Genomic DNA, 19,471 nt, shown 5'->3' with positions numbered 1-19,471 from the left:
GTAGTTCATTAAATAAGATAATCAATAGATTAATCTATGTAAACCAGTGCAAATTAATATCGCAATGAAGTGGCAAAAGTGGCAAGTGTTGCAGGTTTGATACACACACACTTGTATCAGCTTGTTTCCTAAGCATTTATTTGGAATAAGGACAGATAGTCCATGGAGGCTAGCTTCTGAAATTTGTCAGATTTCTCTAGGGACTCTTGTCAATGCAAGAAATGTAATCCACTCTGTGACATGAAACAAGTGTGTATTTATTTCGTATGCTGAGGGTATTACAAAAAGAACTGACCGAAATGATACATTCTTCTATCCACTCTTCTTACTCCACTGCATGCAAGGAATGAGTTTGCAGGGACTGCAGACTCTGTACTTCACAGATAGAATGTGCACAGGAAAAAATATTGCTGGAAGATGAGGCAAAATTGAATTTGTATTTCCCAGAATTTTGTATTTTTTTTATTTTTATTTGCAACTGAAAATTTGAAATCTTTAGCCTCTAATCACATCCTTGGCAAAAATAGATCTATGTGAATTGGAGACAGTTGTGTAAGAACAGGTATGCTATGAGTTTTGAAACAAGTTTGTTTTACAGGATGGTTAAACAAGTTTGTTTTATTTTGAATTTTATATTGAATTTTTCCAGTATTCTCAAAGGGAAAAAAAAGTAATTTTTTTTTAACAAATACATTCATCTACATTTTTCACACTTTGTAGCAGAAGTAATGTGGTTGTGCAAGTTTGTGACTTGTGCACGCAAGGGTACATACAAAGTAAAGTTATTATTTCATATGAAGAAATGACTGGAAATACCACCTTGTGTCATTATCTGCGAGAAAAAGAGCAGACCACACTTTCTGACTGACTTTCTCTAACCAACACAGGAAATAGCATTTTACAACATAGAACTGAAGAGAATCAGCACCTCACTAAGTCATGGTGTTGCCAGCATGGGATCTTGGGGAGTGGGAGAGCAAAAACCAAGGAATATGAATGGCAAAGAAGCTCTCTCTCCAAAGCTCCTCTGGGATGTCTTTTGTTTCATTTTTTGGTCAAAGTCTCAGTCTTGCTGTAGTACATATGCTCTTTGTTATTAATGTCTTTGTTTTTCATTCAGAGAAGAAAAATGCTTTTATACCCTGTGTATGTGTTTTAAATGGATGTTACTACCAAACTCACTGTCAGTAGCTAGTCTTATTTAATCAGCTATAAAATATCTTGAGTAAGGGTTCTTAACTGAGACTGGAAAAATCCAGGATAATTACCATAACAGGGTGAAGATCTCTGAGACTGAAGGCTTTAGAAGTCAGAGAAAATTTGGGACATATGTGTTCTGTCTGTAAGATTGTTCTATATAGGATATGGAAAATGGAAATGACAGGCATTTTGCAATGTACAGTAGCATTCATCATAGAAAGAACATATGCATTTGTTTGTCAGAAGCGATGAAGTGAAAAATGACACTTAATTGGAACTGACATAAAATGGCCTCATTAGCAGTACAAATAATATATGTGTGTATCTTGGTTGTCAATAGGAACAAAACATATTTCTTCTGACACATATATTAGTGTCTTTTAAGATTCATGTCAAGTTTCCAGTCAGGTTTACTCATTTAAAGAATGCAGGGTTTTTTTCCTTTTTTTTTTTTTTTTTTTTTTTTTTTTTTTTTTTTAAAAATGAGAGAGGTTGAACTGTAAATAATGTGTGTTTCTAGGGTGCTGTGATAACACCAACAATGGACCACACTATGTCAATGCAGCCAGCAAGCATGATGGGCCCTCTGACCCAACAGATGAACCACCTTTCCTTGGGCACAACAGGAACGGTAAGATCACTACTACTTTTCTCCATTGCAAAGCACCTATTGCTTAGTGGGTCTCCTAAGGTAATTTACTACTATTTTCAGTGCTTTTCAGGGCTTCACCATCATACAGGCACCATTAGTTATGACAGAGCAGAAATGACAAAGTAGTATAAGTAGTAAAATGGTAGGCCAACAAAACCTGATCTATATTTAAGAGGAACTATCTGTACTACTTCTCATGTAATTATGGAAGTACTGATCTATCAATTTGTTTTTTAAATTGTTTGTTTGTCAGTCTAGAAAGCGTACCACTGGGATCAGGAGTTCTGGCTTTGTGGTAGGATCCACTACTCACTTCAAACCATAGCAGCCAGCCATATATATGTTGTTCCAGGTTTAGAAATGTGATTTTTGGTCAAGGCCAGCTGTGTTTCCAGTATATCGTAATTAAACATGCATATTTCAGCAACTATTTTCAAATTTTTTTTTAAGCGTATGTAGGTCATACTCAATTAAATCCCCAGAGTCAGAGAAAGGTAAAAAACCCTCTTAATTAAAATCATTTAAGCTCTCTGAAAAGTTCCTAAAATAAAGCAACTGCAGACTATATATGGTGGTGTGATATGTGAATGTGTGCACACTGCATGCAATGTAACTTTTTGCAAAAATATAGGCATACATATTATTATGTTACACTTCTGTATCTTTAGCACATACTCTTTATGTAATAATTATATGAAACATGATTACATAACATGCTCTGTTATGCACTTACCCTTTTTTTCACCACTGTTCTACTGGATACTAATCTATAGGAACACAGTTTTCCAACTTTGTTTTTAATTTAATAAGGTACTTAATACAGTTGCATCTGTACAAAGTTATTTAACCCACTGTGTTGAGTCTCTTCCTGATCTCTTCTCTTCACCTCCTTCTTCCTTATCTGTTGAATTTAATTCTAACTCCAATGTCTCTTCACACTTCTTTAAAAAAACTGTGTTAAGATCTAAGACTTCTGTATTTTTTTTCCCTAGAAAACTTAAATATGATGACTTATTGATTATTCTTGATATTTTAAATGTTGCATTCAATAATCAGAATTAGGAATTACATTGCAAAGTTAATCTCAGCATTTTCCCCATCATGGAATTAAAGGAAATACTTGGTCTAGCAAGAATCTCTGCATGTGTAATTATTGTGATTCTAAAGCATGTTTAAAAGTTAAGACAAGGAAATGGAAAATGAATTCTGGTTATGCTGTTGGGCAGCTCCTATGAATTTTTTCCTCTGCCTTGTCATTTTCAATTCCATAACTCTTAACAGACATTGTCTTCTGCACTCATTGTCTCACAATCTTAATGCAAACTAGAAAATTCCAGTTAATGTTCTCTTCTTGCTTGAGACTGCTGTTACAGTGCTTACAGTAACAAATCCATCTGGGGAGTCAGGCAAAGGACGCTGAGAGGCAGTGGGTCATCCAGTGGTGACAATGAGATCCTGAATTTGTTACTGCAACCAAATTAAAATCTTTCCTGTCTTTGCCTAGCTCCTTACAGACTTTTGTCTTTCAAGGTCACAGCATTCCCTGTGATGATATCTTGAAACACATTCAGAGGTATACCATACAGGTTTATGTTTACTATCTGCATAACTCCTAAGTCATTTACAGAAAACTTAAAGAGCAAGAAAGAGTAAATTATTGATAAGTGCTACAGTATCCATAGGCTTTTCAAACATCTCCAGTGGCACCCTATCTTATCACATACAGGATTTCTCCTAGATAAAAAAAGCATCAGCACCATATTCTGTTTAAGTACTCATGCAGGCGGTATAGTCATGGATGTCATTGAGATTTCCTCCTGTTGGGAATTCCTCCTATCAGAAATCATGATTTGGGCTGCCACAAGCAGTTTTGTTAGATGTATAAATTCAGATGTGAAATTCATTCTTTGGCATGTATTCTGTTACAGAAAAAAAACCAAAACCAAAACAAACCAAAACAAAAAGCAAACAAACAAACAAACAAAAAACCCCCAACAAAAACCACACACCACACTTAATATGAGGAACACAAGCTATTTAGAGATATGATTCATTTAGAGATATTTTTCTTCATTTATTTGGAATTCTGAGTTTTGGTCCTGAGAGAGGAGCACTGAGAGCATAAAGCATGAAGAATTCTGCCAAGTCCAAGCTGTACTACTGTGGCTACCTCAGCAGGACTAGGTTTTATGGGAGATAAAGGATATAAATGATAGATTTCTGTTATGAATATATTTTTCAATTTTATCCTTAAAACTGTGCAACAGAGTGCAGTAAAGACACACCTGCTACCTTGCAAGAAACCAGCCAGACTTTTTTAGGGAAACAAGACAAAAAGTCACGAATAATTCTACTCAAATAATTCTACTCACTGTTGGCAGTAACTCTGTCCCAATTTAATTTAAAAGCTTCCAGTATGCAAAGCAGTTTTTATGGGAAGGGTTTCATATGTTCACTTCCTTAAACAAAGCATTTTGCTAATTAACTTAACATATTTTTCAGCCAAAACAGACCCCTGTGGTCACTTCGGTGAGAGTTGACTTCAAAACCACCTCCACACTTACCTGATTCAGGCTGAACATGGATTTCTAAAACATTGCTTCCACAGAAATTCTATTCTCTAGTGAGTGAGCTAGAGACATGGCATAAGGGCCTATGTAGTTTTGTATCTAATGAGAATTACTTGGCCTTTTGGTGCTCCTTAAAAGATTAAAGTACTCTGTCCAGGCTGGAGCCATTCCCTCTCTCTTCACAGAGGAGCAGTCTTTAGCTCTTTGGTGAGACAAGTGGTCTGAGTAACAGCAGCCTCTGCCATTTCCTGCCTTGCTCCAAAAACTGGATTTGAGTTTTGATCTCTCAGCCCTGAAGCACACATTAAAACCCTTGGGAATCCAGGGGGCAGCTGCCTCCATCCACTCGATTATTTTGTCACCAGCTCAGGTTGAGCTTGATGCTGGTAGGACTGTTTGCTTCCATCTGGGAGCATCCAGTTCAGTCAAACCAAAGTAGTTTTCCTACAGACTCACTCATAGTCAGCTGCATTTCCCAAAGCCTTCCCCCCAAAACACAAATAATTTTGTTTAGGAAACCATTTGCCATGAATGAAACAAGAAGTTTTCCTTCTATCCAAACTCCCAAAGAATGCGTATTTCATTTTATTTTATTATATTTTTAACATTCTTATTTCTTGTCTGTTATTGAATTGTCTGCATAAAATTAGTCATCTCTGCTATACTAAGCACTCCCTAATCAGTAGGATGCCTAACCAGGCTATCAAGATTCCAGGCCAAAGGAAAAGCTGCAAATCCACCTTGGTTTGATTCCAGTGCCAAAGGATGGTATAGGGCACTGGAGGGAAAGAGGAGGTAAAGGTGGGCCATTTATGGCACCTCCACCCTGTGTTCCTGTGTTGTGAGAGAAACTGGTACAGCATTTGCATGTCCCAGTTACTCTGCTTTGTGCTTCATCCACCAAGAACATAATTCTTTTTGCCTTTATGAAAATCAAATTGATTTCTGCCGGTGAAAATGCAGCTTTTGTTGCTGATGAATTGAGAGGCACATGTGCTGCTCTGATCACTTCCCCATTCTGCTTGAAATCTGGAGCTAAGCAGACAATCTGCCAGAGGGGTCATTTCTGCCGTATTTATATGTCTTTTTCATAGATACCTCTTCACTCAAAAAGAGCAAAATGCATTTACATGGCTATGCTAGCTGTGGGCAAATACATAAAGAAAACCTAAGCTTAAATTATGTCAACATTACAGCAAGAAAGCAATATCTCTGAATATTCTGATTAAGGCTGACAACCCAGTCTCAGCTCCTACAATTGTATTAAAATGAAATTTTAATGCCAGAAGGCATCATGTGAAGATAGACAAGAGGTTTAAAGCTTGATATTTTTTTTTTACTAGTTTATTATTATTTATTGTAGTAAGCCTTGTTTTTCCTATGTAATATTCATCTACAATTAGGTCTGCTATTAAGAAAGGTACTGTAGAGGGAGAATACAATGTGTGAGTCTGTAAGGGTAGCACTGAGGAGTAGCATTAGTGTATTTAATAATGTATGGAGGCTGGAATTGTTCCATCATCAGCCTGTCATTCAGAATGTTTCCGATACAGCCATTGATCTGACATCTCTTTCGTTGTTTAATAATGTTGTGATTGATGCCTGAGTGCACATAATACAAAAACCTTTATAAATGTAAAAACTGAGCAGTTTGATCACTGCTTTCAGTCATTGCTGCTCGGCACTTCCAAGTTGGCCATCAGCAGCAATAATCTGCCACTTTGGTGGGAAAAAGATTTGCTTATTCTTTCTCCTCTGCTTGTCATTCCTGAAGGAAGTTTGCTGTTCTGCACTTTCTTGGCTGGGATTTCCTTCCCCTCCCTGGTGTTAGCATCCATTTCAGATACTGCTTGGGTTCCAGTTTCATTCAATAGTTTGAGGCAGCCTTTGTTAGTCCTCATAGGCAGAGGGGGAGCCTCTCCTTTGGAACTGCCTTGCTGTAGCCTTGTTTCATCTTAAACCTTTGAGGTCCTCACCAATGGGAGAGTGAGTAGAAGCCAAGTTTTTTTACTAAAACTGGTAGTTCCACTGGCTGCTTAATTGTTCTTCACACTTGAAGTTCACTCTGCTTTCAGTTTCTAATTTAGAAACTTGATAGTCAACTTACAAAATAAACCCTCCATTGCACTTTTTAAACAACAAAACAAACAAACAAAAAAAAGTTTAATTGTTCCAGATTCTCTGTCTTAAAAATGCAGTCAGGTGAAAGAATTGCAATGATATAATGTGGGATCCTGTTGTAACTCCAAACTACCCTAAGTCAGCTTTCCGGCTTTATAGTATCACCAAAATTTCTCAGTGGAATAGCAGGCTTGTTATGCAGGTACATCAGTCTTATCTTTTACTTTGTTAGTTCTTTTTGTTGCCAGCAAGGCTTGATGATATCTCCAGAACCCTTCAATGGAACAACAAGCTTGTTATAGGTTTTTTATCTTTTATTTCCTTTGGATACTCCATGGTCACCGGTGGTTTAAAGTGTCACCTGAAGGTCTCAGCAGAATAACTGCTTTGTCAGATAGGGTTGTTTTTTTTTATTGTTTAATCTTCCATTCTATTTGCAGATACTACAGCTACATGGAGCTGAAACATCATCACATTCCCCTCGTGTTCAGATTCTTGTTCAAAAAGTACTCTCTGTTATTCTAATTGTGTGTCACAAGGTCCTTGGAGAGCTACAGGAGCAAAGTTTCTTTGCAGCCTTGTGCCTTTCACATTATCAAGTGTTAATCTTTGAGCTCTTTTATTTTATTTATTGGCTGACAGTTTCAGTTACTGTTTGTGTGGAAAATATAGGACTGAGCCTATTTCAAATGAAATAGCCTAGTTCAGACTGAAACTAAGATCTTCCTTATCCTTTTACTCAGGGCAAATGTAAGTGATTAACAACATGGAGCTGTCTGGGGCAGGAGATCTATTTAAGGAGAATTGATTTTGGTTAGAAGGGAGAAGATCAGAAAAAATTCTTATGAGATTTATAAAAAAAAAGTAACTCTCCCTGCACCTTTCTTCCCAAACATTGTCTTGAAAGGCAGTTCCAATTTACCTCATGTGTAATTTGAGATAAAAAGGGGCACACAGTGCAACTGAAAAGCACCAGATTTTAAGCAGTTAACATGAGACTAAGAACTTTTTTCATGAAGGATTAAATCAATTTGCAGAGTTCACTGCCATTAAATATTATTGAGACAAAAAGGTTAGCAATCTTAAAAATAGATTCAGCATTTCTATAAGGAAACATTTGTGGATGCAACAGCATTTTTTGAGGAAAAATTCTTAAATTGACAGCATAGGCCAAATACCTGCTCAAGTAAGCAAGCAACGGTTTGATCTGTTCACTTTCTGGACCATCTTGAAATTCCACAGACTCATGGAAGAACTGGGCAGATCAGCTCTTGTGCAGATGAGACCCTTTCTGCTCACCTGTTTCAACACGGGTTCCACAGTCTGTCTGACCATAGCTGTGGTTAGATGGTATTTTTGAATTAATAGAGTTTGTAAAACACGTATCTGTAGTGTTCCCCCTTCTCTTCTGAACTCAGCTCAACTTTCCTACCATTTGTTGGCAGTGGCCTACTGTTTGTCTCTATGTGCAAGTGTGCCAATCTTCAAAGCCACTACCTGTCATAGGCAGGAAGAGAAAATGTAAAAGATAAACAAACACAGATGGAGGGAATTCCATTTTTGGTCCAAGCAGCACTTCATCTGAGCCCAGCAGGTCAGTAGCTCTTATTCTGTGTTAAATTTTACCTTCACACAACACTTCCACAAACGAACAAAGAGCTTTTGTTAAGGACTCCTTGCCTCTCTTTGAGGTATCAGCTACTGACTCAAAGTGACATTAGCCCAGATTCCCTTTCAGAGAAGGAATCAACTCCCTGATTGTGGTGATAAAAATACGCATCAACACAAAGCAAGAGTGATGGATCAGCAAAGCAAAAGGTATCAGCCAGAAAAGCCCTAACTAATATAACTGCATTTGCATCATCAAACTAACTTCAAACTGATTTGCAGATGACTTCACATAACTGTAAGCTAGAACATTTAGAGGCTTGTTTCTCATATATTTTTTTAAAATATGACTGCTGCAGTTCTTTTTTGTGATTTCTAGAAGAGCCACCTGGTGAATGGGAGTGCAGTTCAAAGCCACCTCTTCCAAGCATGTCTTTTTTTGGAGTTTTTTTGGTTTTTGGTGGGGTTTTTTTGGTTTTTGGGGGTTTGTTTGTTTGTTTGTTTGTTTTTGGTTTTTGGGTGGGGTTTTTTGGGTGTGTTTTTGGTTTTGTTTTGTTTTGTTTTTTTAGTGATGCACTATTTTTTTTTTTAATTTTTTCCATGCACTGCATATAAAATGAACTTTTTTTATTTGTAGTAATGAGTAGAAACTGAAAGCCATAAAACTGGTAGTATCCAGCATAAACTTAATGATCTGCAGAACATCTCCCCCCAAAAAAAGCTCATCTGTAGTCATACTCCCAGAATTTCTTGTTGATATCTCTCCTACAGATGAACTAAGATTGTGAACTCATTTTTCTAACTACTAGTAAGTCATTTACCTAAATACTTTGAATTTCAAGAGGAAGAATATAATGTTCACACATTTTCTTGTGAAATTGGGCTGATGCTATAAATGACAGGGCAAGTTTTGGGGAGAGAAAGAATCTCTTTATTTAGCAGAGAAGTAGAAGAGAGGGACAAATAATAGGTTAAAAAAAAAACCCTGAAAATCTAGGTTTGGAACATCCTGCCACACACACAGCTGGCAAACTCAATAAGAGGTGGAAAACAAAAGTACTCTAAATGTCAGGTCTGTCATCTGTATTTTCTTGATGTGTTTCTCTTTTGTAAATGTGTTTTCCATTTTTCAATCAGGAAGAGAACTCTTTGCCTTAGTAGAATGAAATTTGTTTTTATTGTCCTGCCTGTGTTTAAACAAAGCTCAGGTAGTTTTTACTGAAATGAGGACTATGGCTTTCCAGAGAGGTAGTAAATCCAAACATAAGTGGTGAAGACAAGCTCTGTAGGGCTCTGTAATACAAGGCAAGTTTGAGGATCTTAGAGAGGTGAAGGGTGTCTTTCAAAACTCTGCCCATGTGAAAAGCAAGAAGTGTCTCCCAGAGGTGCTGCTGCCACAATTCTTCTCTGCCAAGAGCTGGGAAACAGATCTGGGGTCACTTCTCCTCATGTACCAGTGCACAAAAACAGAGCAAGAAGTCTTGAAATCCTTGAAGAGGCTGTGTTGTCAGTGGAAAAGAGCAACTTGATAAATTATATGGAAAACCAGCTAGTTTATCCTAAGTATTTTTGCAGTCCTTCACACAGTATTATTTAGGTCTAAGGTGAAGCACATGAGCCGTATCAACTTCAGAGAGAGATGTGAACTTCAGTTGAAAGAAAAGGGTGTGAAGGCAAAAGACAGCAGTGGTTTACAACACAGCACAGGTGCAAGAAGGGTATCCATGGAAAGGAAAAGAAATTTTAGTGGTGCTTCCAATAAGGTTGTGAAAGTAGATTAGGGAAAGCATAACTTTATTATGTTGCAGATATTGATAACACATTAAGAGCTGGACTAGTGTTTGAAATGAAGCATAGGAAGTTCATTGTTTGGGACATCTAGCAATCAACTGGACCAAACACTTTAAAATCCACAGGAGGGATTTCCAGGTGTTGACACAAACCCAGAGCAGGGGCTAATAGCCTTTTTTCATCTCCAACCTCTGTTTTTCATCACAGAGAAACATTGTTATTTCAGTTCAAAACAAGTAATATTCATTTAAGTACTGAGACTTCAGGATATTAGAAAAACTTTTGAAAATGTTTACTGAGCATGATGTACCAGGACACAGAAAAGAGCTGTGCATCTAAATAACATTTTATTTACAATGTCTGAGGTTTACAGTCAAAGAGTAAGTATATGTTGCAACTGACCGTTCACAGTGTTCTCTTACTAAAAAATATTTGGAGCCAAGAGGTAAGATTAATTCATTTCAACATGTGTTGTGTGATTAGTAAGTACACTGCACTCTTTGGATTATTTTTTTTTCTTTCCAATAAGATAGGTACATCTTGTTAAGCAAAATGTTTCTACTCTGAGCAGCAACCTTTGAATTACATTTCCTGTGTTCTTTCATAAAGGATTTTTTTTTTAATTCCAGAGACACTGGGACTTCAGAGAAACACTAGATTGCAGGTGTTGCAGGTTTTGGAAGGTGACCTGTTGCCATGTTACTGAAAACATGTACACTGGAGTCAAAAGTGAATTTAATCTGAAAGATGTTCCTTATTTTATGTATTTTAATCACAATGGCAGACATAACATAACCTGTGTATTGGACAAAGTCCTGGACCTGCAGCTGCTCACAAAAATAACATTCAATTGAATATCACTGCTTTTTCCCGTATCATATCCCACTGAATTTCAGCTCACAGTGCACTTTACAGGTAATCCACATGGTTTATCAGATGGTTGGCAAACTGGTACCGCAAAGGTTTAAACTTCCCATAAGACAAATTACCAGTGCTTTTGAGGGATCTTTCTTGTTTCCTTCTGGAAAGAGCAGCCTGTTCAGGGTTCACTCATTTGTGAAGCAAGGTTAAATGAAGGAGCTAAAGGTACAGTCTTCCTACATTGTGTGAGACACTGGGATCCTGTATATACAGTGATTTCAGCCTGAAGTTCTCTGAAAAGGATAAGCTTTGTTCAAATGATTTACAATTCTATAGGGAGCTGCTGATGGCAATAACCTTTGTGCCCTCAGATGGTCTTTTATTATCTGTGAGTTATGGGTGATTCTGTGTCAGGGCTACAAGGCTGTAGAATCCTCTTGCTCCTAAAAGACTCAATTTGGGAGGAGAGTTCTGCTGCACCTAATATTTACTATGAAACAGCTCAGTCAGCACCTTTCATTGAGCTGTATGTAGCAAGGGGTTTGAGAGCAGCTGTGCTGAGTGAATTTGGGAGTTTGCTGAATTGAATTGTTTTTCTAGCAAGGTGATGAACTGTTGAACACAGCAGATTTCTGCTGTGTGGCAGAGGTGAGCCACACCTCATCGGGATCTGTTCGTATCCCAGAGACACACCCTTTTCTGCTCCCCTGAAGGACTGCTCTATCCTTCATGACATTTTGTGACGTTTGAATGTGGTAGACACTCCTAAATAATTCTAATTTTGCCTTTTTAATATTAGTAGTTGTAATACAGCAACAGAAACTTTGTTAAGACTTTAGTATCTAAATGTCCAAATTCTTATGCATTTGCCAACCTCAACTCCCAGTTTTCCTTTGCTGTGTTTCCCTTGGGGATTTCTCTTAGATCAATATAAATATTTATATGACACAACCTGATTTCACTGGTGCAAGAACTTCGTGCTGTTTGTGTTCTCTGGCTTGTGAACCACAGCTGTGTGCAGTTTGCAGTATAGACCAAAGGTGCTGTGATTTCCAAAGTGATTTTTTTTCAACTGCTCAGGCACCTGACTTCTCTGATTTTGCTCTGCTGCCAGCTTTTTCTGCCTAAAACACCTGAACTTGACCAAAAATTGGTTGTATTTGTTCTTTTTTTCAATTGCAGTTTTTGACAGTGCAAATCAGAGTGACAAAAATACAGTAACCAGGGGAAGTGAGAATTGAGCTATGATGGTATTCCCACCAATAACCTTGCTTAGTTTATCCACCAAATCCAAAGTGGTGCTCAAAATTTTAGTGTTCAAAGTTAAATTTTTAGCAAAAGTTATCTTGCTGACTTTCTTTTAATATACAGATGCTCCTAACTAGCTTTAGTAGAACTGATTTCATCTGAAGACAATGGACTTACCTCAGAATCTTCAGTTTTCTGGAAATAAATGGCTGTTCCAACAAAATGGCCATAATTTGATTGGTTGGTAATATTTTCCTATACACATTCTATAAGCTTATTGTATTACATGAAGTTTATCCATAACTAAAAAATGCAAGTAGCAACAATTTCAGATTTCCTTGATGTGGAAGGGGACGTAAGTAAATAGTTAGAAACAAAAAAAAATTCCACTCTGTGTGTGACCATTGGTTGGAGAAGGAGGTTTCCTTATTTTTTTTTTGTACCTGAATGATATTGAGAGCAGAAGACCACTGACCTTGCTGAAATCTTTACCTCTGTTTAAAACTGAGTGTAACAGAGTTGGAAATCAGAAAATGATTGATGGGAAAATTTAAAGTAATTAATCTGCAACAGAAGGCAAAGAAAAGAATACATTTCAAGGCTTATAAATCCACTTTTCCATTGATTTTCATACAAATGTCATGAGCAGTGTTATATTTTCTTGCATTTCAAAACAGAAAAATATGGCTTAAACACCAAGGCATCATCTTGAGGTTATTTCTAGTATTAGGATTTTGGCTTTATTGCACACACTATTGGATATGTGTTCCAAGGACTCTTAATTATATGACTGCAATTACAAGTCTGGCAAAGAAGTGTAAAGTATTAGTGTCTCTCTTCTGTAATTGTTCTACAGAGATCTTTGCAGGCGGAGCTGATCCTATTGTAAACTAAGAAATTCCAGTACTTATTGATGATAGTTTGAAGCACTTATTTTTTAGACAGTTCAGTTAGTTCAGTTTATGAAGCTGTGGCATTTCTATGGAAGTTTTTAAATTCCATCTGCACATATCCTGCAGATTTATGCCAAATATTTCTTTTTTTTTTCCCTAAGGTACAAATTATACGGGAGGGAATCTGTAGCTGTTCCTCCCAAACACAACAGGCCTCCAGTCTTTTCAGACATCCTGAGGAAGAGAACAACTGACAAATAGCAACAGCAGCACCTATATTGAATTTTATATTCTCAAGGTGTTTTAAAAATTTTAATTAAACCTTACAGCATCACTTAAAAAATAATCAAATAATTGCAAACAATTTTCTTCAATTCCTTTTGAGGTAAATGACCTCCATACAGTGTAGTCTTTCTTATATTATGGACAGCAGCTCCTGTTCCAAACCCAGGGATGCTCAGCTGTACATTTGAGGCAAAGCCTCAGTGTGATGGACTGCCTTAAGCTGTTCTGGTCAAGGCAGCTGAACTAATTGTCCCATTCCTCTCAGTAAGAAAAGAGAAGATTTTACCAATTGAAGTTAGATTTGGCTTTACTGGCTAGCAGTGAATATTAATTGCTTCTTGCTGAATAATCTGCAATAATCTGTCCTCTATATTAATAATAATGAAAAATATTTTAAAATATAATTTTTCCGTTAACTGGGTTAAATTCCCATACCAAATTATATCATGAATGTCAAATACATTTTGGCATTTATATTTCCCTGAGTTGACTAGCAGTATGGACAGCTGTGTCTTGGTGGTAGTATTTAATGTTTTTAATCTTGTGCTGTTTTCATCTTCACGCTCCGTGTAGTGTTTCTATGGTCTTCACAACAAGCAAAAAAGTTCCAGTCCTGAGGCAAGGATGACAGTTTAGCAGATGCTGTTTCAGTTCACAGTTACCATTCCTTCAAGGCTGTTAGGGGATATTACAGCTGGGCAGGCTGGCAAACCGTCCCCCACACACCCTCCCATCCTAAGATGAAATTCGTTGTCCCTGACATCATCCAAGTGTGAGGAATCTGCAGATGCCCTCATTCAGCTTCAGGAATAGCCATTTTTATAGTTTCTAAGTGTTAACTCTGCTAATTTGTATTTTGGCAGTGTGGCCTATGAGTTCAGTATAACACTTGTATGTCAGCAGCCATCCTTCTTTGTGAGGTAAATCATGCAAAGTCCTGTGGCTTTAAAGTCTTGATATAAATTTATTTGACAGAAAAATGGCCACTTTGTCATTTCTGTCATATTCTTGGGCAGGGAAATCTGTGGTGCAGTTAGGACTTTGTCCACTGCAAATATTTGCACAGCACTTTATATATATATATATATATTTATATATATATATATATAAAATTTATAAAAGGAAAGGAGAAAAGGAACATTATGCTGATCAGTGAGCACCAGTGCAAAATGAAGATGTCTGAGCTTTCCAGTCAGTCCATGTGCCAGAGCCAGAAGTGCATCAAAGAACCAGAATAGACAACCCAGCCTAGAAACAGATACTCTGCAAGATCCTCCTGAGAGGAACAATTCCCTGACTCGGCTGTGGCATTTAGAAGAGGCCAGAATTGTTTGCCTGTACAGACTGGGGTTTATTTGTGCAGAGTTTGTTCCTTTTTGCATGATTGGAGCAGAGGGATCAGAAGAGCTCACTGAGAACTCCTGTTAGGGCCTGTGTGGAATATTTTAAATATATGCCTTTAAGGAAAGCCGAAGATGATTGAATTTCAGTTTGATAGCTGTAGATGGGCTTTCTCAGCTGTGGTTCTTATATTTTTTCCAGCACTGTATGTTGCATCCATGCCTTGTCACCAGTGATATTTAAGGGAAATACATCTCTTAGCTTTGCCTCCTGATCTCATGAGCAAGGGAAGGGTTGAAGATGCTCTTTTAAAGCACATGGGGGAAAGTGTTACAGCCTTTCTTTCTGTTCCCAAGTTGAAGTATCTGAAGTGTTCACAAGCCTCTGTAAAGAATCAGTGGTGTCCTAAAGAGGAAAGCTAAGTGCCCTAACACAGATTTGGGAGAGTACAGGAGATTATCTCTCCTGCTGACCTTATCAGTTATTATAGTTTTGTTGTCATTGACAATAACATTCCATTAATCTGGGTTTCTTCTCAAAGGATGTAGTGTGGTAGATTTTTTTGTCAGTTTTAATGTTCCAGAGTGATTCATAATGTGAAATTAATATATTATTTAAAGTATATCTACACCTCTGACTATGCATTGTGACACAGTCAAGGGATCTTGTTCTCTCTTGTAACACCTATCTCCAAGCTCTATTCATTTTATTTGCCATTTGGAGCATCTATCTTGTACTGTTTTCAAGCTACTATGCAGCCACTGAAAAAGGGATATAAAACTGTCTCTAAACTTTGTATTTCATTCAGGTATAAATTTGAGAAATTCTATGACAACAGGATTAAACATGTTGGAATTGCATATTCAAAGATCTTGGAGGATATTCTAGACTATCCTTCTGCTAATTGCGCAGTGCCCCTCTTGGTACACCTTTTTGTTTGCCCCTCTTGGTACACCTTTTTGTTTCCTCTCCTTTATGACAAGTAGCTCAATGGTCTACAGCATTTTCTTTCTCTCCTGAAATGGTTTTTAAATGTCCACTGCTGCAAATCCTTCCTTAAAGCCAATCATGACTGGGAATTTTCTGGTTTCCCCTTTTCCCAGCCTTATCTTTCTCTATCTGGAATTTGCCTTTGGGGCCAGACTTCCCCATGTCTCTGAGCTGGATGCAAAGTTTCCCAACCCCTTGCTTCCTTGGTCTGCCCCCAGCCCAGGGAAGCACAACCTCGTAGTGCTCGTGAGTGACACACTAATACATTGCCTGGATGAGAGCTGACAGTGCTCTGAGAAATATGACAGTACCTCTGCCCTTGATCAGGCTTCCCATTTGAAAGTTTTCATTTTGGTAATTACATCCTTCCCAGATAGTAGCCCTAGTCATTGATCATACTAATATCATTATAACTGATTCCTGTAAGTCACCTTTTAAAGACACTTTCTATGGTTTCTTTTCCCCCTATATCTTCTTCCTCTGCAGTAACAGGATAAGACTTTTTCTCTCTACCCTTCATCTGATTGATTGGAAATGCCAAATACTTCCTTTAGTATGGCCTGGTAATATACACATCACATTTCTTCCCTTGGGATCTTAATCAGAACAAGTAATGGCCTTTAGCTTTTCTCATTAGCGAAATGGAAAAGCACCATACCCAATCCATTAGAAATACAGCATTGTAATATGAATTTATAGGAAAATGGCTGCATGCCAGCAGACATGGAGTGAGTTTACCTTAAAGGATTTTCAGGGAAAAAAAAAAAAAAAAAAAAGGAAAGAAAAAGTCACCCTTTCTGTCTGGCTTGCAAATATTTTGAGCCATTACTTATCATGCCTGTCTGTCAGAAATTTTGCTGTTGCTCCTTAAGTGCTGTTTGGACATCTCTGCCATATAAAGGGCATTCATAAGGAGGAAATATGGGTATTTGAACATGTATTTATATTTTCCCCAATGTTGATTCCCATCCTGGATTATTCTCCTCATAATCTCTGTCAGAATTAGAGAGAGGAGGAAATTGGGAAGATTTTGTTATTTTGCTTTGCTTCTAATTTTCCACAGAATGTGCTAGCTGAAAAAAATGTATCAAGAGCAACCATTTCAGCATACGCATCTATCAAGCTGAGACTGGTGCTACACTTCTTTTTTAGCCCTGTCTAAAACTTTTTACAATCAGTACAGTGAGAGGGAGGACAAGACTGATTAACAATGTTTTTTCTCCAGTGATGGGAATTACTTTATACTTGGCCCAGTCTTTATTAGGCCTAGAAATTATTAAAATTCATACACTAGCACTGAAAACTTTCAGTGCTTGTATTTTCCAGAACTGTAAGGAGGTGTTAAAGCACAAATCCATACCAAATGATAATTGTATATAATTTGAATACATATGAGGTGATTCTGTCTCCTTTGGAAAACTAGCACTGAAAGAACCAAAAGAACAGCCTTGGAATGCTGCTGTTCTGCCAGCACTTAGGCACATCTGTTGTACTGGCCCCTTCAAGCATTGCTCATGTTATTCCTGGTAAAATAACTACTAAGCACACCCATAAAGCTCTATTTAATAGCGTCTTATGAAAAATGAGCACTTGCACTTTTTTATTTTTCAAACAAACCTCATGTTTCCCATGTGTTAAGTCGCTCACCTGTACAAGGTGAGAGTTAAAGCTGAAACATCAGGCTCATGATCTTGGCTACTTCACTTAGGGCTCATCAGCTGTGTTGATCACACTTCCCCAACAAAACAGTATCTAGTAGGTTAAGGAAATACTGAAGGGAAATAGTATGAAAGACCTGCAGGAGTAAAAAATGGGAGGCATTCTAAAGGGGTCTCTCTGTAGGAGGTGAATATTGATTAGGTGATAAGACAGGAGGGCTATTTTTTGAGGTATTGGGATTTTTTTTCCTTCTTGCATTTTCTGTTTTTTTCTTCTGCTGGTTTTCATCGTTTTGTTTTGTTTTGTTTTAATTTTTGGTATCTTTTTTTTTTCCTCAGCTCTTCCCCTCATCTTTTGGATGAAACAATGACAAATTAGGAGAGAATCTGTGTCATTTTTATCAGGCATGTTTAGGAGTTCAGCACTGTTATCAGATCATTACATGGTAGATAAGATGATGGCATAGCAGTGTAGTTCAGCCCACTCTGCTAAAAGTCAAGGTTTCTCCTTTGCCTTTGTAGCCCTATTGCTGATATGGTCCCATGTGTCTCAGAGATCCTCCCACAGCTGATAATTTCAATACCTAGGGGCAGACTGTAATATTCATGCACAGTCACATTATCAGTAGGGCATTGACTTGAATTTTAAGGTGATCCTTCTCCCACAAGAATTTCAAAAGTTTGTGGAAGGCGGGAAAAGGAAAAGGCAGTCTTCCCCAAAAATTCTTACTACTACCACCTTCCACAGCCCTGCCGTATAAGCAAAGCTAATGATCATGTAAATACATTTAAGGATTTTAACACAACAATTTTGATGCTAGTGAGAAGCAATATTTTGTATTTGCATCACTTTAAAACACTTTAAAAGTAAAGTGTTTAATGTAAATGCACTGAAGTTGGCACGAGCCTTTAAAGGTTAGTATTCTCCACCCTATCCAAATACGAATATGGCTGATCCTTTTGCTGAATCTGCAGAGAGAAGAGTTGGCCAAGCAACATTCAAGGTTTCCAGTTTGTGGGAAATCAATCTTATGAAATTTGGTTTCATTCTGATTCATATTCTAAAAGCTCAGAACAAACCAGAAAGATTCTCCCTTGAGCCAGAAATTCCAAACAAAATTTAATTTTCAGAAACAATGCCTCATGTTGTTCTCACTACAAAATCTAGTCTGCAAGATCTTGGCAGCTGCCAACTGGCTTAAATGTCCATCCTGGTTTCTGTCAGTTCTCAGGCAGCAGCTGCAAAACACTCCCAGGATTTCATGTTCCAGAGCAGCCTCACCATGTCCAATGCTTTGGGCAGGCTTCCAGACCTCCTGTTGGGTCAGCTTACAGGTCTGCTCACTGAGGGCCAGATCAGTCTGCAGCCAATAACCCAGGAATGTTACTTTGGTGAGGCAACCTGGTGGGCCTCTCCTGGGAAAAAAAGTGGGGCACTGGCTTGAAGATTGAAGAGGGAGTGCCAGTTTCCAGATGTGTAGGAAGAGGTAAAAACATCCCAGAGCTTCACAGGAGGGCCTGTATGAAGCAGGGCTCTTGCAGCTTGCAAATTCCCTACTCAGCCATGCCATCTCTGAGTTGAGCTGCCTGGAGGACCTGAGTGCATGATCTGTGGGACTTTCATCCACCCATGCCCAACAGCAGGCTGATTTTCCTTGTATCCTTAGGCATAAGGGCCCAGCATTTCCCAGAGGGGATGTGTTTCCCCCTGCCTAAGGCTGAACTGGCATGTTCACCAACAGCTCAGGAAGGCCAGCTTGCCAGGCATCCCCAGCACCTCTGTTCTCCCAGGGTAAGCCCAAAAAGGTGGTGTCTCCCAGGTGTTTCAGGCTCACTGAACTGACAACTTCTCCTCCTTCTCTGGATGCAGGGTAGTGGTGAGCAGCACCAGGACTTTTTTATGAAGGACTGAAATGATCCCTGCCCTCCCCCTCCTTCCCACAGTAATATCTTTCATTCTACTCAGCCAAATATTTTGGATTCTAGGTATCTTTTAGAGGTAAAGGACTGAAGAATATCATGCATTAGCTGCTCTTAACAACATCCAAGGTGTACACTGGTGGTGTAATTCTATTATCTTACTACCTTTCCTCTCTCTGGCATGACTGCCTTTTCAAGCAGGAGGTGTTGAAATTTTTCCTGTTTCTAGGAAAACTGGAAATACTAATACTCACGTGCCCTTTTGTCTGTTTTTGCTGTCCTTTTTTTGGTTTGGTTTAGCTTCCAACTAATTGTCCTGGCTTTCATATCCTT

General features: G+C 38.0%; 1 protein-coding gene across 7 annotated transcripts in view; it reads left to right on the top strand.

Annotated features, from left to right (window-relative positions):
• RBMS3 (RNA binding motif single stranded interacting protein 3) overlaps window positions 1-19,471 on the top strand; it is a 706,117-nt gene that overhangs the window by 665,424 nt on the left and 21,222 nt on the right. For all 7 annotated transcript variants that reach the window (XM_063408744.1, XM_063408737.1, XM_063408753.1 and 4 more), the window contains one exon: window positions 1,721-1,831. In XM_063408744.1, the coding sequence (XP_063264814.1) occupies window positions 1,721-1,831 (111 nt within the window). The remainder of the gene's footprint in view (window positions 1-1,720; window positions 1,832-19,471) is intronic.

This window comes from Prinia subflava, chromosome 1, assembly GCF_021018805.1.
Source record: "Prinia subflava isolate CZ2003 ecotype Zambia chromosome 1, Cam_Psub_1.2, whole genome shotgun sequence".
Classification (NCBI taxonomy): Eukaryota; Metazoa; Chordata; class Aves; order Passeriformes; family Cisticolidae; genus Prinia; species Prinia subflava.
Note: the sequence above shows the minus strand (reverse complement) of the source record. Positions and strands in the feature narration are given on the sequence as shown.